The sequence below is a fragment of the Capricornis sumatraensis genome, chromosome 9 (assembly GCF_032405125.1).
Source record: "Capricornis sumatraensis isolate serow.1 chromosome 9, serow.2, whole genome shotgun sequence".
NCBI lineage: Eukaryota > Metazoa > Chordata > Mammalia > Artiodactyla > Bovidae > Capricornis > Capricornis sumatraensis.
The window spans coordinates 56,646,884-56,672,833 of record NC_091077.1 but is presented as its reverse complement, the minus strand read 5'-3'; the positions used below and the strand labels follow the sequence as shown (position 1 = coordinate 56,672,833).

The 25,950-nt window shown below is 43.9% G+C and overlaps 1 protein-coding gene across 1 annotated transcript in view; it reads left to right on the top strand.

Moving 5' to 3' along the window:
* The first annotated feature begins 20,785 nt into the window (after window positions 1-20,785).
* Window positions 20,786-25,950, top strand: part of PRELID2 (PRELI domain containing 2) — a 79,063-nt gene continuing 73,898 nt past the window's right edge. The window contains exon 1 of the mRNA XM_068981342.1: window positions 20,786-20,860. Within this exon, the coding sequence (XP_068837443.1) occupies window positions 20,786-20,860 (75 nt within the window). The remainder of the gene's footprint in view (window positions 20,861-25,950) is intronic.

Sequence of the window (25,950 nt, the reverse complement as noted above, 5' to 3'; positions counted from 1 at the left end):
TCTGCAACCCCGTGGACTGCAGCTCTTCCCTCCATGGGATTTTCCAGGCAAGAGTACTGGAGTGGGGTGCCATTTCCTTCGCCAGGGGACCTTCCCAACACAGGGATGGAACCCTGGTTTCCCAAATTGTAGGCAGACACTTTTACCATCTGAGCCATGAGAGTTGCTTAGGTGCTGGGCAATTATGGGCTCCCTAAGAGTAAACCCCAGGCTTGAACAGACACATCCGCCGGCAGGCCTACCCTGCAGCATGGCCCATTTCTTCCCACAGCCAAGGACAGCACACAAGTTGTTCTCCCTGAAGGGGGCAAATTCAGAAAGGTAGGGAGAGAGACTTCCCTGACGGCCCAGTGATGAAGAATCTGCCCTGCAATGCAGAGAACACAGGTTTGATCCCTGGTCAGGGAACTAAAATCCCACATGCCAGGGAGTAATGAAGCCCACACGCTGTAACTGCTGAGCCGGTGCACCACAGCTAGAGTCTGTGTGTTCCAATGAGAAATCTCCCATGACGCAACGACAATCCTGCATGCTAGAACTAAGATCAGACACAGACGTATAAGTAAATAAATGAAGTAAAAGAGAGAGAGAGAGAGAGAGAAAGCGTAGGGAGAGAAAGACTGAGCTACCATACTTGGTTTTTTCCTCCAAACTCACTAATCGGGCAGGAATGGGGAAGGGAATAGAGAGGGGCCAGGAATATTAAGCTAATGGATAGTTCTTCTTTCCTTCTTTTTTGAAATTTGGTTTCAGCACATGGCATGTGGGATCCTAGTTCCCAAACCAGGGACTGAACCTGCACCCCCTGCATTGGAAGCATGAAGTCTTAACCACTCGACCACCAGGGAAATCCCAGCTAATAGATATTTCTGTAAATCAAGCACAAAGTCAGGGGAAATAACTACGAAGCATACATGTTTGTCCATTTATTGAGTTAAAGCCTCTAAGTACAGCTTTGGGAAAATGCTGCTGTAGTGAACAGTGTTATGATGAAGTGCCTATGAAGTTCACCTTGTTCAATATTGCTTGGGTACCTTCCCTGCCTCTCAATTTATTTGTTATATTTGGAGGAACACATTTAATGTAGAAGAGTCTGTCTGAATCCAAATCAGAGTGAGTCATATTGACAATGTAGTGCATGTGCTGTCTGGGTCATTTTTTAGACACTTGTGTTAAACTATCATTATGAAATCATAATCAAAAGGCTCCAGCCTTTCTTATGCCACTGGGTGTTATTTTGACTTCGCTATTCACAAAATGACTATACTATGGCAAAGTCTTCTGAGTTTTCATTCTTTATTTCCTTAATTGAGTCAGGGACACTTATCCCATTCAAACATTTTGATATGATAGCTTCAGATGATCAGGCTCCATAGAATGTCAGCTCTTAGAGGGAAATGTAGAGACACTCTGGCTCCCCCTTCTTTTATAGAGATGAGAAGTGAAGGTCTGCAAAGGCAAAGAACTTGTCCAAGGTCACACCCTACTTAACGGATTTAGCCCCAGATTTCTGGATCTCCTAATTCTCAGCTCATTAACTTTTTAATGCACTCCTGGGCCTTTTAAAGTCAAAATGACAAAGCAATCAGTCTTGTCAGGGAAAAATTTCCTAACATTTTGTACCTTTAAAGATATATTTTGAGGAAATTCTCTGGTGGTCTAGTAGTTAAGACATGGTGCTTCCATGAAGGGGAAGCATGGGTTTAATCCCTAGTTGAGGAATTAAAGTCCTATATATATAATCTCCCCATTGTTTTCCGTATTCCATACCACTGCCATACTCCAGTCAACATTGCCTCCTACTTGGATCACTTCAGTAACCTTAAGTCTTCCCTATTTCAGCCTCCAATTCAGTTTCTTCCCTTCACGTGAGTTGTTCACTGGAATGCTTTATCTTTTTTCTTTTCCCACCACCTTCCTTATACTCATTGCATTTCTGTTGCAAAAGAGAAAAACACAATTCAAGTGGTGGATTTAACTCAGTGTGGGATAAGTTATGCTACAGTGAAGAGCAGCTCCATGATGTCAGTGCTTTCATTTCTTCCTCTTGGTTGATGGGAGCTCTGCTCTCAGTCCAGCTCAGTCAGGATCTTAGGTTGACAAGAGTCTCTACCATTTGGAACATATCTGACTGCCATGACCAGGGAAGATAATGTTGTAGGGTGTGTACCAGCTCTTAAAGACCTCTGCCTAGAAGTGAAATACACTGAGTCTGCTCACATTATATTGGCCAAATCAATATAAAGGAGTCTGACTTAAAGGAGTAAGGAAGTAGAGTCCCACCATATGTCCAGAAGGAACAGTACTAGAAAAAAAAAAAAGACTAACACTAAAGCTCCACGCATTGTTTTAGCCAGAAAGGAATGTGCTATGTTTCATATATCTGAACAGTCCTTGGGTTATGGATATAGTCAGTGCTCAGTTACTTCAGTGGTGTCTGACTCTTTGTGACCCTATGGACTATAGCCCGCCAGGCTCCTCTGTCCATGGGATTTCCCGGGCAAGAATACTGGAGTGGGTCGCCATTTCCTTCTCCAGGGGATCTTCCCAACTCAGGGATCAAATCCACATCTCCAGCACTGGCAGGCAGACTCTTTACCACTGAACTACCAGGGAAGCCCAGGCACAGTCTAAACTGGAGCTTTAATAATGACAAGAAGATCCATTTCTTGATACAGAAATGAATCTCCCTGTTATACATCATCGCCCCTCCTTCAGTTTCAAGGTCATATCTTCACAATACTCAGTGCAATGGATAAAACGGCTTAAACCAAAGCCCCTAGATAGAGTCTTGCTGCTATAATTGCCCTCACAGAGGTCATTTTCCCATGCCTGATGCAACTGGATACATCACTGGCCAGGGACATGAGGTACACAGCCTAGGTCTTGGCCCCATCCTAGCCTTGAGGGGAGGCAGAAAAGTCTCCAAATTACCATTGCAGTGAGCATGGGAAGAATATTCAAATAGTCTCCAGAAAGACTTGGATGATGGTTGTAGAAGAATGTGAATTGATGCTAGGTAAGAAAGTAACAAAAGATATTTACTGCTCTTTTCTTTCAGGTCTCATATTTAATGTCACTTCCTCGGCAGGACTTTCTTTGGTATACCCCACTGAATTACTTACTCTCTTTATTATCTCCCAGGAGGCCCTTTCCTTTCAAGGAAGAATATGTAATTTTGTATTTATTTGTGTGATAATTTGTTCAATGTCTGTTTCCCTTCCTAGAAGGCAAGCTCCTTGAGGTCAGTAACTACAGTTGAGCCTTGAACAATGTGGAGTTTGGGGTGCCCACCCCACACATTCAAAAATCCGTATACTGCTATCTCTGCCTAAAAAATAAAGGAATTGATACATAACTCACCAAAGGGCAGGAAACTGAAACAGTTTGGGCAGAATCAGAACTCAAACTTTAATTTTTTTGAGTCCATATATAGTGATCTCTAAATGAACACAAACTTTCCACCACATTAGTTGATTTAAAGATCAGTAAAATGAAAACAGGTACTAATTTGTTGGAAAAAAACCCAAACAAACCCTATGTGTTCAGTCAGTTCAGTGCAGTCCCTCAGTTGTGTCCAACTGTTTGTGACCCCATGAATTGCAGCGTACCAGGCCTTCCTGTCCATTACCATCTCCTGGAGTTCACTTAAACTCATGTCCATCGAGTCAGTGATACCATCCACCATCTCATCTTCTGTCGTCCCCTTTCCCTCCAGCCCCCAATCCCTCCCAGCATCAGAGTCTTTTCCAATGAGTCAAATCTTCACATGAGGTGGCCAAAGTACTGGAGTTTCAGCTTTAGCATCATTTCTTCCAAAGAAATCCCAGGGTTGATCTCCTTTAGAATGGACTGGTTGGATCTCCTTGCAGTCCAAGGGACTCTCAAGAGTCTTCTCCAACACCACAGTTCAAAAGCATCAATTCTTCGGCGCTCAGCTTTCTTCACAGTCCAACTCTCACATCCATACATCACCACTGGAAAAACCATAGCCTTGATTAGACGGACCTTTGTTGGCAAAGTATTGTCTCTGCTTTTGAATATGCTATGTAGGTTGGTCATAACTTTTCTTCCAAGGAGTAGTTCAGTTCAGTTCAGTCACTCAGTCGTGTCCAACCCTTTGCGACCCCATGAATCGTAGCATGCGAGGCCTCCCTGTCCATCACCAGCTCCCAGAGTTCACCCAGACTCATGTCCATTGAGTCAGTGATGCCATCCAGCCATCTCATCCTCAGTCGTCCCCTTCTCCTCCTGCCCCCAATCCCTCCCAGCATCACAGTCTTTTCCAATGAGTCAACCCTTCGCATGAGGTGGCCAAAGTACTGGAGCTTCAGCTTCAGCATCATTCCTTCCAAAGAAATCCCAGGGTTGATCTCCTTCAGAATGGACTCGTTGGATCTCCTTGCAGTCCAAGGGACTCTCAAGAGTCTTCTCCAACACCACAGTTCAAAAGCATCAGTTCTTTGGTTCACAGTCCAACTCTCACATCCATACATGACTACTGGAAAAACCATAGCCTTGACTAGATGAACCTTAGTCAGCAAAGTAATTTCTCTGCTTTTCAATATGCTATCTAGGTTTGTCATAACTTTTCTTCCAAGGAGTAAGCATCTTTTAATTTCATGGCCTGCAATCACCGTCTGCAGTAATTTTGGAGCCCAAAAAAATAATGTCTGACTCTGTTTCCACTGTTTCTCCATCTATTTCCCATGGAATGATGGGACCGGATGCCATGATCTTCGTTTTCTGAATGTTGAGCTTTAAGCCAACGTTTTCACTCTCCTCTTTCACTTTCATCAAGAGGCTTTTTAGTTCCTCTTCACTTTCTGCCATAAGGGTGGTGTCATCTGCATATCTGAGGTGACTGATATTTCTCCTGGCAATCTTGATTCCAGCTTGTGTTTCTTCCAGTCCAGCGTTTCTCATGATGTACTCTGCATAGAAGTTAAATAAGCAGGGTGACAATATACAGCCTTGACATACTCCTTTTCCTATTTGGAACCAGTCTGTTGTTCCATGTCCAGTTCTCATTGTTGTTTCCTGACCTGCATATAGGTTTCTCAAGAGGCAGGTCAGGTGGTCTGGTATTCCCATCTCTTTCAGAATATTCTACAGTTTATTGTGATCCACACAGTCAAAGGCTTTGGCATAGTCAATAAAGCAGAAATAAATGTTTTTCTGGAATTCTCTTGCTTTTTCCATGATCCAGCAGATGTTGGCAATTTGATCTCTGGTTCCTCTTCCTTTTCTAAAACCAGCTTGAACATCAGGAATTTCACGGTTTATGTACTGTTGAAGCCTGGCTTGGAGAATTTTGAGTGCTACTTTACTAGCATGTGAGATGAGTGCAATTGTGCAGTAGTTTGAGCATTCTTTGGAGTTGCCTTTCTTTTGAATTCGAATGAAAACTGACCTTTTGCAGTCCTGTGGCCACTGCTGAGTTTTCCAAATTTGATGGCATATTGAGTGCAGCACTTTCATAACATCGTATTTTAGGATTTGAAATATCTCAACTGGAATTCCATCACCTCCAATAGGTTTGTTCATAGTGATGCTTCCTTAGGCCCACTTGACTTCACATTCCAGGATATCTGGCTCTAGGTGAGTGATCACACCATGATTATGTGGGTTGTGAAGATCTTTTTTGTACAGTTCTTCTGTGTATTCTTGCCACCTCTCCTTAATATTTTCTGCTTCTGTTAGGTCCTTTATTGAGCCCATCTTTGCATGAAATGTTCCCATCATATCTCTAATTTTCTTGAAGAGATCTCTAGTCTTTCCCATTCTGTTGTTTTCCTCTATTTCTTTGCATTGATCACTGAGGAAGGCTTTCTTATCTCTCCTTGCTATTCTTTGGAACTCTGCATTCAAATGGGTATATCTTTCCTTTTCACTTCTCTTCTTTTCACAGCTATTTGTAAGGCCTCCTCAGATAGCCATTTTGCTTTTTTTTGCATTTCTTTTTCTTGGAGATGGTTTTGATCCCTGTCTCCTGTACAATGTCAAGAACCTAATGACTTTTAGACTGCAGCAAAATGAAAAAACAAACAAGCAAACAATGACAAGTTTCCAAGAATCTATAAATCAACATAGCAGGAAATCAATACTGAATATTCATTGGAAGGACTGTTGATGAAGCTGAAGCTCTGATACTATGGCCACCTGATGTGAAGAGCTGATTCATTGGAAAAGACCCTGATGCTGGGAAAGATTGAGGTCAGGAGGAGAAGGGGATGACAGTGGATGAGATGTTTGGATGGCATCACTGACTCAATGGACATGTTTGAGGAAACTGGGAGATAGTGAAGGACAGGGAAGCCTGGCATGCTGTAGCCCATGTGGTCACAAATTGTAGGTCACGACTTGACTGAAAAACAACAGCAAAATAACACTGAGCAAATCTCTGTTTTTCACCTTTCATCTGTAAAGAAGATGCAACACAATCCTGTTATGAACTGGTTTAGGCAAGTCCTATTGGTTGAAGTATGGAGACTTTAAGATTTTCTTTTTGTTAGTCATTAGTTGTTTAAATACTGAGAATTTTCATCTTAAGGAAAGTTTCTTAAAAGTGTATGAGTAAACGTGTAGGACCTTAGCTTCTTCATCTGTAAACTGTGGACAATAATAGTACCTGACTATTGTGCTGGGAGGATGAAATAAGTTAACACATGCAAATTTTTCAAAGCAATTACAAAGAACAGTGCCTGGCTCATATTAAGTGCCCAAGAAATGTTACCTATTATTATGAGCAGCTTGTATTAGTGCTTTAGTTCCTTTATTATTTTATTTGAACAGCAATTTCCTCTACCAGAGGACTTATTTATACATTACCTTATATGAATTGCATGAAAGATTCAGCACTTAGTGTTTGCAGGGTGCCAGAGATATAAAGAAATGTAAGACCTAGTTCCATCATTGAGAAATTTGCAATTGAGTTCCAGCAAAGTCCTTTATCCTATGGCTTGGTTTTAGAAAATACCTCTCCAGGGGAGCTAAATTTGGACTGTTAGCTTTTTACCAGGTAGGATTCTCTAGGTTGCAAGTAAGAGAAACCAGCTCAGACTGGCTTGGATTACAAAGAGATCTGTTAGCTCATATATGGGGCAATGAAAACAGTGTGGTGTTTGGGACTAATTGGCAAGGGCTCCATAGTGTTCACTTTAAAGCTTGGATTTAGAAGAAAGAAAGCCTGGGACTTCACTGGCAGTCCAGTGGTTAGGACTCCACACTTCCTTTGCAGGGAACATGGGTTCAGTTCCTGACTAGAGACCTAAGATCCTGCAAGCCATGCAGTGTGACCACACAGGGAGGGCATCACACCAAGGCTGTCTCCCCATAGAATGTCAGCTAGCCAGAACTAGGGACATTTCCTTGTTCATGTGCAAGTGTGTGTGCTAAGTCGCTTCAGCTGTGCTCGACTCTTTGTGATTGTATGGACTGTGTACCGCCAGGCTCCTCTGTCCCTGGGGTTCTCCAGGCAAGAATACTGGAGTGGGTTGCCATTCCCTTCTCCAGGGGATCTTCTCAACTCAGGGGCTGAACCTGGGTCTCCTGCATTGCAGGCAGATTCTTTACTTGTCTTGAGCCACAAGGAAAGCCAAGGAAGGAGGAGTTAATTAACAGAAGGTCCCAATAAACATTTCTTTATGTCTCACTGGTCCATACTGATTCATATGCCCATTCTACTGCCAATCTGTGGCAATGAAGATCATTCCTAGGCCACTAAGGCCTATGAAGCTAGGGTTAGAGTGAATCCTTGAAGAAGAACAGTGTTTATCTTGAAGACAGAGGACCGAATGAATGCAGAGTAAACAACCGACCATTCCCTGCCCTTTGAAGAGGGGACCGTATCTTACTTTTCTCTACATTCTAATAGCTGCATAGAATTCTAAATATGGTATATATATAAAGAAGAAGATCCTTAATAAATACTACCAGAAAGAATGGATAGTAGGTAGAACCTAGAAAGAATTCTTATTCACCTTACATCTGTCCCAAGAACTAGCATGACCAGTTTTTTTTTTGTTTAATTGCCTTCTCCCTGAGCAACATGACTATGGACTCCACCTCGTCCCAGCAGTACTAAAGGGAAGGTCTGGATTGGCCCTTTCTTCTGGAGCCCGGTCGCTGATTAATTACAAGTTGTGATGTTCCTCATTCATTCCCAGGTCATGGGCATATTTTGACTGGTTGGTATCACGTGTATCATATGTAGTGGATGAGTTAGTCTTCCAAGAGAAATTGCCATTTGAGCTTCCTCTTCATTCCAGCTCTAAGGTTAGGGAAGCAGATGTTGATGGATTAATTAGATCTTAGGAGGACTAGACCTAATACAAAGGACATCATCATTTTTATGCTAAATCGCTCAACAGTGCCCAATTTTTTGCAGCCCCATAGACTGTAGCCTCCTCCAGGCAAGAATATTGGAGTGGTTAGCTATTCCCTTCTCCAGCAGATCTTCCCAACTCAAGGACTGAACCTGGGTCTCCTGCATTGATAGGCAGATTCTTCACCAGTAGTGCCACCTGGAAAGTCCATCCTTTATCTGTTGTTTAATTGGTTATGCCAGACAGACTGAGAGGCTCACTGGAATGTTGTTTCATGCAGAAACAACAGATTAGTCTAGCCTCCTACGCATCATATATAATGACAGTGGTAATACAGTAAGAAAAAAAAAAAGCAAATCTTATGCCTGGTCACAAGTAAAAATAATATTAGGTGCAGGTGACATTGGTAAATGTGTTAGGAATTAACCCTTTGATTTCCATGCTCGATATCTCTTTGATCTCATCTCTAAGAAAGAGCCCATGTCTTATGGATAGACTTGGGGTAACCAAGTACACACGACCACTGCATAATATCCTCAAGAGTCACTTAAGCTTCGGGGGAGCTAAAAGCAAAGTCAGGAACCACTTTATTCTGAAATTTCACTACTGTAGTAATTAGACATGCTCTTACTGGCAAGTTCAGCCTGCTTGGTGAGCAAACAAAGGCAGTTGCTTATTGGCTTAGCTTAATCTTGATGTGACCATTCTAATACATTTGTTTTTTTCCCTACCAGGAAAGAACTGTTCAAAGTTCTTGCATGAATTGCCATTTTCTAGTGGTAATTTCTCCAATATCTATGTTTACCTCTTGAGTTTTATCTATGTTATCTTATGCTTTCATGAGTCACCAATACCTCTTTTTGAAAAAATTTAATTAAATATTTTTTTTTTTTTTTTACTTCAGCTGCCCTGGGTTTTCATTGTGGTGCATGTGGGCTTTCTCCACCTGCAGCACGTGTGATTCTCTCGTTGCAGCAGAAGGGCTCTACAGTGTGCAGGCTCAGTAGTTGCAGGGCATAGGCGTGGTTGCCCTGAGACATGTGGGATCTTATATCTCTGACCAGGGATTGAACCGAGGTTCCCTGCATTGGAAGGTGGCTTCTTAACTGCTGGACCACCAGCACAGTCCCTCTTTAGATTGGTTTGGTTTTCTTCAGAAGTATCAGTGCCTTTAATCTGAGCCCTCTTGTGTATTCTGCCTTCAAATCATTCCAGTTTTCTTCCAGTGACTTTGTATCTATTAGTTTACACTTTTACAGGTAAAAATGTGGGGAGACTGGATTATACTCCCTTTATACTCTCCAGGCTTCCATTTATTCATCTGTAAACTGTGGATAATATTGATAATGGAGGTAGCACTCTATCTGGATCCCCACTTCAGGTTCTATGCTCCCCCAACCCCCATCCCAAGCACTGCTCCTTATGGCAATTGTCCTCCACTGCCAGGGAATTGCCTCCCAGCCCCTGGCCTCAGTGGGGCTTACCCAGCACCAGAGCCTTTAACAGGGCTGGCTGAGACTCAGTTGGAACCATATTTGTATTAGGGGAAGCACACTGATTGAAACCACCCACCCTGGCCAGGTACCATAGTAACCATTTGCATGAGTTGTTTTATGATAGGAGATCCTGATAAGGAATACGGAAATAATAAGCCACCACCAACCGGAAGAGTTCAGGAAAGGTCTCAAGGAGACACCACGTGTCCGTCCACTTCCCAGAATCCCTTTCACTAGCATCCATCTTGGCAGAGCGATGCATGCGCCACCAGGAAAGACTCTGAATTAGAATGATTGGTCAAAGACCACCCGAAAACTAATCCCATCACCATAAAAGCTGACCTTTCCAGCCACGAGGCAGAGCAGTTCTCCTTACCCTACTGCTCTCCACCCGGGTGCCCTTTCCCAATAAAATCTCTTGCTTTGTCAGCTCATGTGTCTCCTCAGACAATTCATTTCAGAGTGTTAGACAAGAGCCCAGTTTCGGGCCCTGGAAGGGGTCCACCTTCCTGCAACATTTGGAGGCAGATTACCTTTTTCCCAAATCCTGCATTCTTAACTTCCTGCTTAACTTCCTGCTTCTCCCTGAAGCACACCCATTGACATTCTCACTTCTGCCTGATCTCATCAATCAGATAGTCCTCTAAGAAAAGTAGTAATTCCCTCAAGGCAGAGTCAAGTTGTGTTAAGTTTGTGATTTCTCCCTAAACTCACTCTTCCTTTGCCATAGGGCTCTTCACGGTTACCTCCTTCCCCTCCAAGCATTCCAATTCTCCAGCACCCTACTACTCACACCTTCCGCTAGAAAAATAGGTGGGAAGAAAAGACTTGGTAATTCACATCGAGGCTGAATATGTTACCCCTTAGTTTTCTAAGTTACACTTCTTTTGAAATTCTCTCTGTATGTCTTTCGTTTTATTATTATTGTTCTCTTTTTTGACACAGATGCCCTTCCATAACTTCTGGTCTTCAGTCTAGTGTGAGATCAGCCTTTTAAAACTGGTCTTCCCAGACAGGAGATATCTTAAGTGGATTCTTTTAAAATGCATATCACTAATTACTATTGTTATTACAAAGAAAATTTCCCCTGAAATTGGCCTTAAAGGATGAATGGCCTTAAAGGTGAACTGGCCTTAAAGGATGCAGTTTTATCAAACAAGATGAATAAAATTCTCGTTGGCTTTCTAAACAATCAAAGTGCAAAATGTTAAAAGAGAGTTGAAAATCTAAATGTGAAAGACAGCCCAACTTTGATAGGTCTCAGGAGTTGGATTGCTTTGCAGATGGAATAATGCTTGGCAAGGTTCTTTTGTCTTTTCATTTTATCCCTCTGGCATATGAATTTATATGAACTAAAATTTTCTTCCACATTATGTTAAGCAGGAGTCTTAATTGAAAGTAATAGAAAACTCTAGTTAAGCACAAAATATTTACTAGAAGGGTTCTGGGGAAACTCAGAAAATTCAAGGAGCTGCAGGAAACAGGGCAGCCCATGGGATTCAGGGACTAGACCTGGAAATCTGGTTCCACAAGGCTCTCTGTCTTTAATTTCTGCTTGTTTGTTGTGTGGTGTTGTGGGTTGACACCTTTGTTTTCTAAAAGGTATTAAATTGCTAAAGCCCGGGGCCTGTGAATGTGGCCTTATTTGGAACGAGAATTTTAACAGATGAGCAAGTTAGGATGATGTGTTAGTTTGTTGGCACTGCCATAACAAAATACCACAGACTGAGTGGCTAAACAATAGAATTTTTTTCCTGGGAATTCCCTGGCAGTGCAGTGCTTGGGACTCTGCATTTCCACTACCAAGGACCTGGGTTCAATCCCTGGTTGAGGAGCTAAGATCCCACAAGTCATGTGGTATGGTCAAAAAAAAAAAAAAAAAAAAGAAATTTATCAATATTTCCTTACAGTTTCCTTTCAGTTCTGGTGGCTAGAAGTCTAAGATCAAGGTGTGCTGGCAGGATTAAAATGGTCCTCAAAAAATGGCCGTGTCTTTTTAACCAGTGACTACCCTTCGAGGACTCTGTTCTAAAAAAAATCAATAAACATGCTGATAAAAATTTATCCACCAGGATTTCCATAATACCAATAGATCATATCATGTCCTTCCCCAGCTCAAAGTTCTCAGTAACTTCCCATTTCACACAGAGATAAGGCCAAAAGTTTCATCAATAAAAGACTCTATGTGACCCTCATCCTTATTACTTTTCTGACTTTATCTCCCAGGACTCTGGGCCAGCCTCACTGGCCTCTGTTCTCAAATATGCCCGGCAGAGGAGTGCTGTCTCAGGGCCTTTGAATTTGCCACTCCCTCCGCCTGGCCTGGTGGTGATTTAGTCGCCCTGTCTGACTCTTGTGAGCTCATAGACAGAAGCCCGCCATGCTCCTCTGTCCATAGGATTTTCCAGGCATGAATACTGGAGTGGGTAGCCATTTCCTTCTCCAGGGGATCTTCTTGACACAGGGATTAATCCCCGCTCTCCTGCACTGCAGGCAGATTCTTTACCTACTGAGCTACCAGGGAAGCCCTGGCATGATCACCCCTCGCATGATCACCCCTCATATATGGACACAACCTGCTCGCTCAAGTCTTCTACTTAACTGTCACTTTGTCTGGGAGGATTTCTCTTCTGCCCTGCCCCCATTCACTCATCATCCTTCTTTTCCACCTTACTCTTCCCCCTTTAGCACACATACTTGTGCAATAATGGTTTACATATTTCATTTGCTCAGCATTGGAATTTGACCAGCTTCTAGGTCCTTTGTAGTACGCTGGATGGTATGGTGACCTTCTGGCTCCTTGCCCTGAAACTTCTCTGCCTGATGAAAATTCTTAAACTTCTTTGTGCTGAGCTGTACTCCCCAGCCTGCAAGCCCTTTACTTGCTCAGCCTTAAGACTGAACGAAGAGCCTGGAGTCAGGGATGGAGAGATCACTACTTTAATAGGTAGAGGCGGAGGGAATTTAACACGTGTGAAGTTAGGTCCTAGAGTGAGAACCTACCATTGCCCCACTGTATGCAGATGGAGGACAGGGCATGGCGCCGTCTTCGGGTGGGAAACAGGTGTGTGTTACCAGTTGCAGGAGGAATTGGTGTTGGCCAGGGAGAACAGCAGAGGGGCATGCTTCTTTGATAAACTATCATAGTGGAGATAGATCTGATTTAAAGATTAGAACAATCACTAGCTGGGGCTAGAGGCAAGTAGACAGTTACTGATTAGGCTCTATGATTTAGAGGGAAGGTGAGTCATGTGAGTAGGGTGTAGGTGAAGCAGAGACTGGTCGCAGAGGATATAAAGAGAACAAGAGAACAGCCATTTGGGCAGCCTGACCCTACACTGTCTGATCAATGTCTTCCTCAGTTGGGGGAAGAGAAGTCTGGTTCAGTGATGTCATGGGTCTAACTTACACTGACATTGTGAACTTGTTCTGAGATTTTTTGCCTTGTTTTCCCTGTAAATCTCTACTTTGTGCCCTTGTACCCATGGTGCCTGCACTGAATCCAGATCTGAAATGTCAGGGAGTTAGAAGGAAATTTAGAGATAATCTTGGCCCTCTTGGTCATTTTGTTGATGGTAAACTGAGGTTCAGGGACAGGAAGGAACTCACTCAAGGTCATATTCTCTAAGTACATTCATGAATTTATTCAATATGCCAGGTATTTTGCCAGGCACTTGTGAAATAATAGAAAGAAATATATATATTGGTCTCTGCCCTCCTCCACCCTGTACTCCTCTCCTTCACACCTTAAATTCTGTCCTGCACAGAGCTCCTAAAACCTTTGTTATATCCTAAGTGATAAAAAGCATTAGGAGCATGGTTCCCCCCCGCCCCTCATATTTGTTCCTTGTTCTTGACACCAAGCTCCTAAAACCCCTGGAAATTTCTGGGTCATAGGAGTGACTTTTGTTCTAGTGAGGCAACTCTGGGTGGGCTTCTGGATGGAAGCTGGTCACCAGAAAGGCCAGTCCAGGATCAGAGGCTTGAAAATTTCAGCCCTACCAGCTATGCTCCAGAGATGGGAGATGGGCTGAAAGTGGAGTTAATGATTGATCTTGCCTCCATGTGATGAAGCCTCCATAAAAATCCCCAGAATATGAGGCTTGGAGATCTTCCAGGGTGGTGAAGTGCAGAGGTCCTGGCCGGAGAGGGTGTGGGAACCCAGTGCCCCTTCCCACCTAGTTATACGCATGTCTTCCACCTGGATGTTCATCTCTATTCTCTATCATGTCCTTTTCTTTTTTTAATTTAAAAATGACTATTGTATTAAGTAAAGGTATAGAAACTAGATTTCTCCTTTTAAAAATTTATTTTTAATCGGAGTATAATGGCTTTACAACGTTGTGTTAGTTTCTGCTGTAAATTTATGTGAATCAGCTATAAGTGTATATATATATCCCTGCCCTCTTGAACCTCCCTCCCCTCCCCACATCCCACTCATCTAGGTCATCACAGAACACCAAGCTGAGCTCTCTGTACTATACAGCAGGTTCCCACTAACTATCTATTTTACACATGATAGAGTAAATATGTCAATGCTACTCTCTCAGTTCATCCTGCCTTCTCTTTCCCTCCCTGGAATCTAGAAAAATAGTACTGATGAACCTATTTGCAAGGCACGTATAGAGACACAGATGCAGAGAATGGACTTGTCATGTCCTTTTATAATAAACTGGTAAACAGTAAGTAAATTGTTTCCTTAAGTCCTAAGAGCTACTCTAGCAAATTAATTGAACCATGGGAAACTCTGATTTACAGCCCATGGATCAGAAGCATGAGGAACCACCTGGACTTGGGATTGACATCTGAAGGGAGGGGCAGTCTTGTGGGCCTGACCCCTTGACCTGTGTGGTCTGTTGCTCTTTCCAGGTAGATGGTGTCAGAATTGAGTTACATTGGAGGACACCTAGCTGGTGTCACAGAATTTCTCAATGTGGGGGAAACCGCCACATACCTGGTGTCAGAAGTGTTGTGAGTGTAGTAGTGATGTGAAAATAAAAGAGAAACACAACAGATGGACTGAGCTTTTTCCTACTCAACACCAGATAGGGAAGAGTGAATAACATATAGTTCTTTCCAGTCTGGACAACCTCATACTTCAGTGGAGAATTCACATGAACAGACAGCTATAAGACTTGATAAAAAAAGGTCAGCGTGAAAAAGAGAGGAGAGAGTCAGAAGAGGAAACTAAGCCAGTGTAAAAAGGGTGAGTAAATGAAAAAGGATAGAGGTGCAAGGATGAATCTCTCCATCAATTTATATCTCACAAATGTGTAAAGGGCCAATCATCCATTCATTCCATCCAAATGTATAGAGTGGTCTGCTGGGCCTTTCCTTGAAGATGCAAAGATGATTTTGGTATCTTAAAGACCAGATAAGGTCTGAATTTGTGAGGCTGGCTAGTAAATTTCCAGACTTGAGTCCCTGACTGGTGAAGCCACCTGATTTCAAAGCAAAGGAAAGTTGTTTTGCAGCAGCCCTCTTCTCTCCCCTGGGGACATAAGCAAGCAAGTTGTGCTAACTGTCTGTGATTCTGAGCCATAAGACTGCTTGTCAGTGGCCTCCCTTGTCTAGCTGGGCCCCTTTTCACCTTCAGAGTGCTCTGATGTCCTTGGAATGGGCAGGTGGCATTTGTTCTTACACAAGGCAGTTAGCCAATCAGCCCAAGTAGAGCCAACAGGTGCTGGGTCCTTTAATCTTTCAGTACACAGTCTTGGCCTTTTGTGCCCGTTCACCAGGAGTGGGTGAGCAGCTTTCCACGGATGTGTTCTGGAAGAAACCAATGGTCAGGATGGAGTGGGAGCCGAGGGTCTGGCCTTACAGGGGCTTCTCTGTCACGACACTCAGTTTCCAGCTGCTGTTTGGTTGCAGATGCAGATTAGAGACGCCGTGAACTCCACAAGCACATCATCTTCCCTTTGTGGGGCTGTGTGGGTTGGTGACACAGTAGAGTTGCTTTATACGTATATTCAATGTGTAACAGCTTTGGCACCTAACCCTCCACCTCATTTCTCATTCAATATTTCAAGGAAACGTGACCCATGGGTTTAATAAAGTGGGAATTAAGAATTAACTAGTGGGTTTCACAGTTTTGTTCTTGGTGACCTTGACAGCAGTAGGTTCAGTGGAGTGCCAGGGGCTCAAACAGGCTGGAGTGGGTTCAAGACATTATAGCAACAAAAATGGACCAGAGAATTGAAATAGAGCTGGCAGAAGATATGGGGTTAAGGGTGCGTGGATATTTTTTTTTAAGATGGAAGAAATCACAATGTACTTGTATGGTGGCTGGAATGACCAGTAGAGAAAAAAACTGGCGATGCAAAAAAGAGGGCGTGGATAAGGCTTGAGACATGTCCTTGAACCAGAAAGAGGACAAGGAACATTTAGGGATATAGTAGAATTGTGTAAAGGAGAAAAAGTTTTCTTTTACCCTTTTAGGGGCCCTGGCTGGATGTGAAAATTAAACTAACAATGATTATTAGGAGAAAAGCATTGTTGTTTCGTCGCTAAATCATGTCTGACTCTGCAATCTCATGGACTGCAGCCCTCCAGGCTCCTCTGTCCGTGGGATTTCCTGGGCAAGAATACTGGAGTGGGTTGCCATTCCTTCTCCAGGGGATCTTCCCAATCCTGAGATTGAACCCACGTCTTCTGGATTGCAGGCAGATTCTTTACTGCTGAGCCACCAGAGAAGTCCTAGAGAAAAGGATAGAGATTTATTAACTGTAAGTTTTATAAGTGACATAGGAGCCTTCATAATGAAATGAAGACCTGAAGAATGGTTAAACATAAGTGTTTTTATTCTAGCTTTGATAAAGAGTGGGCAGTTGTGGGGAAGTATAGGACAAAGGGTATGATGAGGTAAGTGTAGTAAACTGAGGGAAACTTGGCAAGCTGTGTTTGTTCAGATTCTTCTTGGTGACCCTTCATCCTGGAGATAACGATGTTTCTTTCCTCTGGGTACAGAGGAAAGATCTGCTTCAGGGGAGGAGGGCTGGCGAAGGCCAGAGAGATCTTCCTGCTTCTGCAGTTTGGGCAGATTCCTTCAGTTTAAAATATTCTGTATGCTGAGGTGCCATATTTTGGGCTACTGTGTTCTGAACCTCATCAGCTGGTTGTTAAACACAGCTGTTATTAAATATTAAATTATATAAAATTACTCCTAAACTATATTTTGAAAGGTAATAGATATTCAAAAAGCTTCCCTTCCTAATTCCATTACTACCTTTACCATGGTCTATATTCTTGCAGTTATGTCTGTAGTGTGCGGGTGATGGAAATGACACCACATTGGGCGTCTGAAATTGACTGTGGTGGGAGTGTTTACACCACAGAAATTGCAGCCATTAGACATCAGGCCTTGTTTTGGTTTGATTTTTAAAGTAGAGCTGTTTGTTAACCATCTGCAGCCCACAACTGGATGTGGTGGACAAGTGCAGAGATTGGCCCCAAACCAAGTGTTAGCAGTTAGTCCACAAGAACAGGAGAAAAGGCAGGGCAAATGGACAGGTGGGAAGATATGATAGAGAGATGTGTCCTATTACTAAATGAAAAATGAAGCTACATAATCACTTGAGAATGAGGCTGGGGAGGGAGGTGTTGGAGGCTTGAAGAGAGAGGAGCCTGGGACACCAAGTGGATTAGAAAATTGCAGGGTTTTTGTTTATGGTCTAAGCACCACTAAAAAGGCTCCTTGAGGTTGGTTACAAATCTAAATAGAAGTCTGGGTGTACACTTTTCCTCCAGGCTCTCTCAGTGGTAAGGCAGTGAGTAAGTGGAGAGATGGATTTATTCAAGGTTTTGCCAGATCAGAAGCAGAAGATATTAAGAAGAGGTGGCAAGAATACACAGAAAAACTGTACAAAAAAGATCTTCATGACCCAGATAATCACGATGATGTGATCACTCACTTAGGGCCAGACATCCTGGAATGTGAAGTCAGGGAGCCTTAGGAAGCATCGCTACAAACAAAGCTAGTGGAGGTGATGGAATTCCAATTGAGCTATTTCAAATCCTGAAAGATGATGCTGTGAAAATGCTACACTCAATATGCCAGCAAATTTGGAAAACTCAGCAATGGCCACGGGACTGGAAAAGGTCAGTTTCCATTCCAATCCCAAAGAAAGGCAATACCAAAGAATGCTCAAGCTACTGCACAATTGCACTTATCTCCAGGGATGGGGGAGACTAGTGGGCTGCCGTCTATGGGGTTGCACAGGGTCGGACATGACTGAAGTGATTTAGCAGCAGCACACGCTAATAAAGTAATGCTCAAAATTCTCCAAGCCAGGCTTCAGCAATACGTGAACCGTGAACTTCCAGATGTTCAATCTGGATTTAGAAAAGGCAGAGGAACCAGAGATCAAATTGTCAACATCCGCTGGATCATTGAAAAAGCAAGAGAATTCCAGAAAAACATCTATTTCTGCTTTATTGACTATGCCAAAGCCTTGACTGTGTGGATCACAATAAACTGTGGAAAATTTCGAAAGAGATGGGAATACCAGACCACCTGATCTGCCCCCTAAGAAATCTGTATGCAGGTCAGGAAGCAACAGTTAGAACTGGACATGGAACAACAGACTGGTTCCAAATAGGAAAAGGAGTATGTCAAGGCTGTATATTGTCACCCTGCTTATTTAACTTCTATGCAGAGTACATCATGAAAATTGCTGGGCTGGATGAAGCACAAGCTGGAATCAAGATTGCCGGGAGAAATATCAGTCACCTCAGATATGCAGATGACACCACCCTTATGGCAGAAATTGAAGAGAAACTAAAGAGCCTCTTGAGAGTTTGAGTTTGAGTGAAGTCGCTCAGTCGTGTCTGACTCTTTGCGACCCCGTGGACTGTAGTCTTCCAGGCTTCTCTGTCCATGGGATTCTGTAGGCAAGAATACTGGAGTGGGTTACCATTTCCTTTTCCAGGGGATCTTCCCGACCCAGGGATCAAACGCGGGTCTCCCGCATTGGAGGCAGACCCTTTAACCTCTGAGCCACCAGGGAAGCCCAATGAAAGTGAAAGAGGAGAGTGAAAAAGTTGACTTAAAGCTCAACATTCAGAAAACGAAGATCATGGCATCTGGTCCCATCACTTCATGGGAAATAGATGGGGAAACAGTGGAAACAGTGGCTGTTTTATTTTTCTGGGCTCCAAAATCACTGCAGATGGTGACTGCAGCCATGAACTTAAAAGACGCTTACTCTTTGGAAGGAAAGTTATGACCAACCTAGACAGCATATTCAAAAGCAGAGACATTACTTTTCCAACAAAGATCCGCCTAGTCAAGGCTATGGTTTTTCCAGTAGTCATGTATGGATGTGAGAGTTGGACCATAAGGAAAGCTGAGGGCAGAAGAATTGATGCTTTTGAACTGTGGTGTTGGAGAAGACTCTTGAGAGTCCCTTGGACTGCAAGGAGATCCAACCAGTCCATCCTAAAGGAGATCAGTCCTGGGTGTTCATCGGAAGGACTGATGCTGAAGCTGAAACTCCAATAGTTTGGCCTGATGTGAAGAGCTGACTCGTTGGAAAAGACCCTGATGCTGGGAAAGATTGAGAGCAGGAGGAGAAGGTGACAACAGAGGATGAGATGGTTGGATGGTACCACTGACTCGATGGACGTGAGTCTGAGTGAACTCCGGGAGTTGGTGATGGACAGGGAGGCCTTGCGTGCTGTGGTTCATGGGGTTGCAAAGAGTTGGACATGACTGAGCGACTGAACTGAACTTGCCAGATCAGTGTGTCAGGGGTAAGCAAGACTACACAATTATAGTGTAAAAGTCACTACCTCAGAGACCTCTCTGATTCATCCTAGCTAAAATTATGTCACCTGTAACTTTGACCTATTATCTTATTTCTTTTTCTGTTTGTTGTTGTTGTTCAGTCGCTGAGTCGTATCAGACTCTGCCACCCCATGAACTGCGTGCCATGCAGCATGCCAGGCTTTCCTGTCCATTACTGTCTCCTGGAGTTTGCTCACACTCATGTCCATTAAGTCGGTGATGCCATCCAACAATCTATTTTACTTATTGGGTGTTAAATCATCTGATTGACTCATCCCACATGACAGAAGGGACTGTGCTTTCCTTATTGCACTGTGCTTCGCACATAGTAGGTGATCAGGAATTCATATGCTAAATAAGGTATTGGATTAATGGATTCACTGGCTTGTTTCTGTAAAATCTGTACAGTTGAGTGAAGACCATTCAAAATTCTTTTTGTATCCCTTGTTTCCTCCTCCCATGGTGTTTAACCTTTCATGAGTGTAGGAATTTCTTTATGGAGTCACACGCAGATATAGGCAATTTTTAAGTACTTGAGATGCAACCTAGAGCCTCAGAGGCAACTGCCCAGGTCCTGTGAGGAATGCAGTCGTTGGCCTCTGTCACACTGAGCTGGGCAACACTGAGGAGGGTTATATTACAGTCCCTAAACTCGGAGGGAGGGTAGTTTATGTATTTATTTCATCTTTTTAGTGCTGCCAGTGGCGGCTTAAGTAAGGCTCCAGGCGAGGTGATGACAAAAACCCCAGCTGCAAGGTTCAAGACTCCCCAGCGTTGAGGTGGAACCTTGGGTCCGCAGAGGCGCCAGTGGCGAGGCCGTGGGGGCGTGGCGAGGCCATGGGGCGTGGCGTGGCGTGGGCGAGGTGTGATCAGACCGGGGAAGGGCGGAGCCGGAGCCAGGGCGGGGCGGGGCCGCTTCTGACGCCTCCAGCCGACACCGCCCAGGGACCCAGCACCTCCCTCGCCAGCAGCCCAGACTGGCGGAAGTGGACGGGGAAGGGAAAGGGGGTGTGCCAACTGTCTGTTTTTCCGAGTGGACAATAAAGTTTCGAAAGTTTGAAAAAGGAAGAGAAAAAATCCCCATGCCCCTTAGGCTTCTCGGGCTTGGACGCCTGCGGCCGGGCTCAGACGGAGCTCTAGCGGTAGTGTGCTGGCGGAGGCGTGGTCGGCGCGCCGGGATGGGGGTCACCGTGGACGTGCACGAGGTGTTCAAGTACCCCTTCGAGCAGGTGGTCGCCAGCTTCCTTCGAAAGGTATTCTGCCCGCTCGGTCTCGGCCGGGGCTCGCGTCTTCCCGCGCTGCCCCTGTGGCCAGGCCGTCTGCGCCCCAGGCAGCGTCGTCCGAAGTTCCCCTTCTCAGTTCGGCTCCATGCTGCCCGCGCGGAGGTCCGGATCCAGCTGCGGGCTTTGTCTCTGGGATGTGCCAGGCGAGGGCGGGGGTGGATTTCCTCAAAGGCTCCCCCTCCAGAATGAGGGAAAGGCTCGGTGCTTGGCATCACGTTCACACCCTGCCGCAGCTGGAGGGAGAGAGGCAGGGAGCCCAGGTTCTTGACCCCGTTGAAGTTGCACAGGGCTTTTCGATGTCTCCAGTAAATACATCATTTAGTGAGTCAAAGCTAGTGGGGGGCCGTTGATGCCGCCATCCTAGTTTACTCAGCACTGTCGTTCTACCACTTCACCCCTTTCTCTTTTATTAACAGCTGTGGGACTTTGGGCGCCTCCATGCCTTAGTTTTGTAATCTGTAAAATGGGAAAAATAATAGTACCAACTTAGGAGTTGTGAGGATTCAAGTGAAATACTTCCTACAGAGTGCTTATCACAGTGACTGATACTTGCCTAGTAAATTCTTTGAAATGTTATGGTTATTCGCGCTACTGTAACTGTCCACTCTAGTCTCAATAGTCAGTGGCCCTCTTTATCTCAAGGGCTTTTCTTGGAACTGTGGCTTGTAACGGTAGAATAGGAAATTCTTTGAAAAATCAAGCATCCAGACCTAGGATGTGGGACCCCTGGGTTCTAGTCTGGTTCTACTTTTAGTTAATTCACTTGATGACGTTGGTCAAGGGTCGTCTTCTCTCTTGAGGCTTCAGTTTCTTCATCTATTAAAAGAAAAAAGCACAGCCTAAGAGTTGAGAATTAGATTTTTATTGGACAGACTTGCTGAGGACTTAAGCCTGGATATAGTCTCTCACATAGCTCTGAGGGATTGGCCAGAAGAGGTTAGGGAGGAGCCAGAGTATATAAGTTCAAACAAAGAAAAAGATAGTTGACTGTCCAAAGATTACTGCTATTGAAAGAAAACCAGACATCTCAAGTTAATGGAAGTAATGCTTTTCTGTGTATGGAATAATTCAAGAATCTGGACTCAATTGAAATTCCTTTGATAGGCTCCTTAACTGTCTAGGGCCTTTATCCTGTTTTTCTCTGTCCTGAATGCCCTCAGGGAGCACCGTCAGGGATGGCCTCAGAGGCTGAAGGAATTTTATGCCACAACATTGTGTGTTTACTGAAATGGCAGGTGACATTCTTTGTCCACAGATGAGAGTGTTGTATCAGAAGACCTTTCAGCTTACGCATCTTAAGGAAGATTTGCAAGAATTGTATTTTATCTTGGGCAGCCGCCACTGGCACTACTCTCTGGAAGCCTGGAGATGGGTTTTTAAATATTAAAAAAAAAAAATTACTTGACTGCATCCAGTCATAGTTGTGGCGTGTGGGATCCTTTTCTTTTTAGTTGCGGCATGTGAGGTCTAGTTCCCTGACCAGGGAAGGAACCCAGGGCCCCTGCATTGGGAGCCTAGAGTCTGAGCCACTGGACCACTAGGGAAGTTCCTGGAGATGTATATTTTTTTAAAAGAGATAAGACCTGACCTCCATTAGAAGAGGTCATACTGTTGGGGGCCCAGATCACAGAGGAGTGAGTGGGACCCTGGTTATGATGGGGTTGCTGTGGAGGCCTTTTGGGGGTGGAATGCCAGCTTGTTGACATTGTTAATTGATCTCATATCTAAAATAGTACCTGGCACTTCCTAGGTTCTCAGTATACATCTGATAAGTGATGAATGAATAAACAAATATTTATTGATCTGATATAGACTTTGCCTTAGACTAGGCTTCTGGGCCCTAAAGAGAAAAAGCCATCACCCATTTTTTGTTAGGACTGGCACTTTGAAATGTGAGTTCTCCAATGCCACTGCTCCTTTGGAAAGCCTTTCTGGGTTGTCCCCATCACAAAGTAATCTCTGCTTTGTCAGAGCTGGAGGGACACGTTGGGCCTCAGTGACCATCTTTGACAGTGTTGGATAGTTCTGCATGTGTCTTTTTCCTCATTAGACTCTAATAAGCTTCCTCGGGGTAGGAAGCTTATTAGTGGAAGGAAGCTTACTGCAGAAGCACATAGCACAGGGCCAGACCCATTTAGAGAATACTTGGCATGAGTCAGGCTTCTGGGCTAAATGCTTCTCTTGCATTCAGCAGGTGTTTAAAGACACTTTTCTTCTGGGTGGCAGGCTCTGTTCTGGGTATGGGGCACCATAGACAGACCCTCTTCTCAGGGAGCTGATGGTCTCTAGTGGGTGTTACTAACACGAATAAATGATTAACAAGCGAACAGATAACTCCAGCTGATGATGTGTGTTTACACAGGGAAGGTACGCCGGTGTTGTGAAGTTTGGAGCGTGCCATTAGGGAAGACTTCCTCGAGAAAGTGGCGTTTGTGAAGTTATGGCCAAGGCATGAGAGGAATTTCCTAGTTTCCTAGGGGTAGGGGGAGAAAGTGCTTCCTTACATTACCCTGTTTATTCCTCCCAGCAGCTTCTGGAAATAGTTTTGGTTGACTTCCATTCCATTGTCTGGAAAAGCTGAGGTTCAGAGGAGTTTAAGTAACTTTTCCAAGTTCTTGTAGCTAGCAAGTGGAAGAACCAGGATTTCAACACATCTGAATCCAAGCCCATACCGCTAATCACTAGACTGAGCTACCTTGCACATAGTAGGTACTCAGATAATCATTGAGGGAATACAGTGTTGCAGACTCAGCTTTGCTGCGCCCTGTATCCAGTAACAGTTTCTCTTTGCCTTGCAGTCTGCACTCAGGGTTTATTCATCTCTGTGGACCCCTTATGCCTGGTTTAAGGGTATAGCTTTGACGATAAGAGGGGGAGAAAATACATTGTTTCAGTTATCTCTTTGTTGTTGTTTGGTCAAATATGTCCTAGTCCTACTCTTTGTGACCCCATGGACTGCAGCACGCCAGGCTTCCATGTCCCTCACCATCTCCCAGAGTTTGCTCAAACTTATGTCCATCAAGTCAGTGATGTCATCCAACCATCTCATCCCCTTCTCCTGCTGCCCTCAGTCTTTCCCAGCATCAGGGTCTCTTCCAGTGAGTCAGCTCTTCTAATCAGATGGCCAAAGTATTGGAGCTTCAGCTTCAGCATCAGTGAATATTCAGGGTTGATTTCTTTTAGATTGACTGGTTTGATCTCCTTGCTGTGCAAGGGACTCTCAAGAGTCTTCTCCAGCACCACAGGTTGAAAGCATCAATTCTTTGGTGGTCTGCCTTCTTTATGGTCTGACGTTCACATCTGTACATGACACTGGAAAAAACATAGCTTTGACCATATGCACTTTTAGTGGCAAAGTGATGTCTCTGCTTTTTAATATGCTGTCTAGGTTTGTCATAGCTTTTCTTCCAAGGAGCAAGCATCTTTTAACTTCATGGCTACAGTCATCATTCGCAGTGATTTAGGAGCCCACAAAAATAAAATCTGTCACTATTTGCATTTTTTCCCCCATCTGTTTGCCATGAAGTGATGGGACTGGATGCCATGATCTTAGTTTTTTGAATTTTGAGTTTTAAACTGGCTTTTTTACTCTCCTATTTTACTTTCAAGAGGCTCTTTAGTTTCTCATTACTTTCTGCCATTAGAATGGTATTACCTGCATATCTGAGGTTGTTGATATTCCTCCTGGCAATCTTGATTCCGGCATGTGCTTCATCCAGCCTGGCATTTTGCATGCTGTACTCTGCATAGATGTTAAACAAGCAGGGTGACAATATACAGCCTTGTTGTACTTCTTTTCCAGTTTTGAACCAGTCAGTTGTTCCATGTCTGGTTTTAACTGCTGCTTCTTGTGATTATCTCTTGCTGTGTAACCAATCACCCTAAAATGTTTTATTGGCCTAAACCAATGGTAAGCTTTTAATTCTCACGTTTCTATGTTTCTGTGGATTGACTGGGCTCAGGTGGGTGGTTTCTAGGTGCCTTGTGTTGTAGCTGTGGTCACTTAATCTAGCTGGGTTCAGTTAAGATCTGGAAGGATTCTGTTTTAAAATTAATTAATTTGTTTATTTTTGACTGTGCGGGGTTTTCATTGCTGTGCCCAGACTTTCTCTAGTTGCATTGATGGGCTTCTCATTTGGGCTTCTCTTGTTTCGGAAGACAACTCAGAGTCTTAACCACTGGACCCCCAGGCAAGTCCTGGAAAGAATTCTTATAAAATACTTAGCAAAGTGCCTGGCACATAGTAAATAAAGACTGAGGAAGATATTTGAAAGGTAAGGCCAGGGGAAGAGGAGAAGAGCACCTGTAGAAAAGAACACCCATCTAGAGATGGGTCAGTGCGCTTCTAGCACAGTGGACACTACATTCTTCTAGTCACAAAGCAGTCCTTCCAGAGATCCCTGGATGGGGCTAAGTGACTGTCTCTAGGAAGTAGGAAATTCGTTTGCTGTGAGAATTTTTACCTTCATTTAAAGTCATGAGCTGGAAGTCAGTAGACCTCGATTCCAGTCATTGTGCTTCCTTCAATACGAGCAGTTTTGGGGTGGCCTTGGGAAAGAGTTTCCACCATTCTATACTGTGCCCTTGTGCAAATTAGAAAGAGGCATCATTGCGGTGGTTTACCCCATAAGCTCGCAGTAAATGGGACTAGTGGGAAGTATATGGGGCTGTTAATGCATGTTAGAAAAAAGTGCTCCTTCTTCTGTGTGGTTGTAGCCCTGTGCCCACTGGCCTGCTTGGCCGGAAAACCTTGTGCCGTGAGCAACATGCACAACTGTGTGAGTCAACCCTACTGTCTTAATTTCTTATATGTGAAATGTTATGCTATGTACCCCACCAAATCTCCCAGTATTTTTGTGAGAATCAAATGTCTAACAGTTGACAAGAATTTTTTTTAAGCATAAGGTAGTAAGAATGATCCTTTTGGTGTAATACAGTTTTCTTTTTCTTTTAGTCTTTATGTATTTTTTGATTCAAAAGAAAGTGCTTGGCAGAAGGGACAATCATCTGAGGATCTCTGGGAAGCATTTAATCTGATTTTGCACAATGGTATGTTTGAA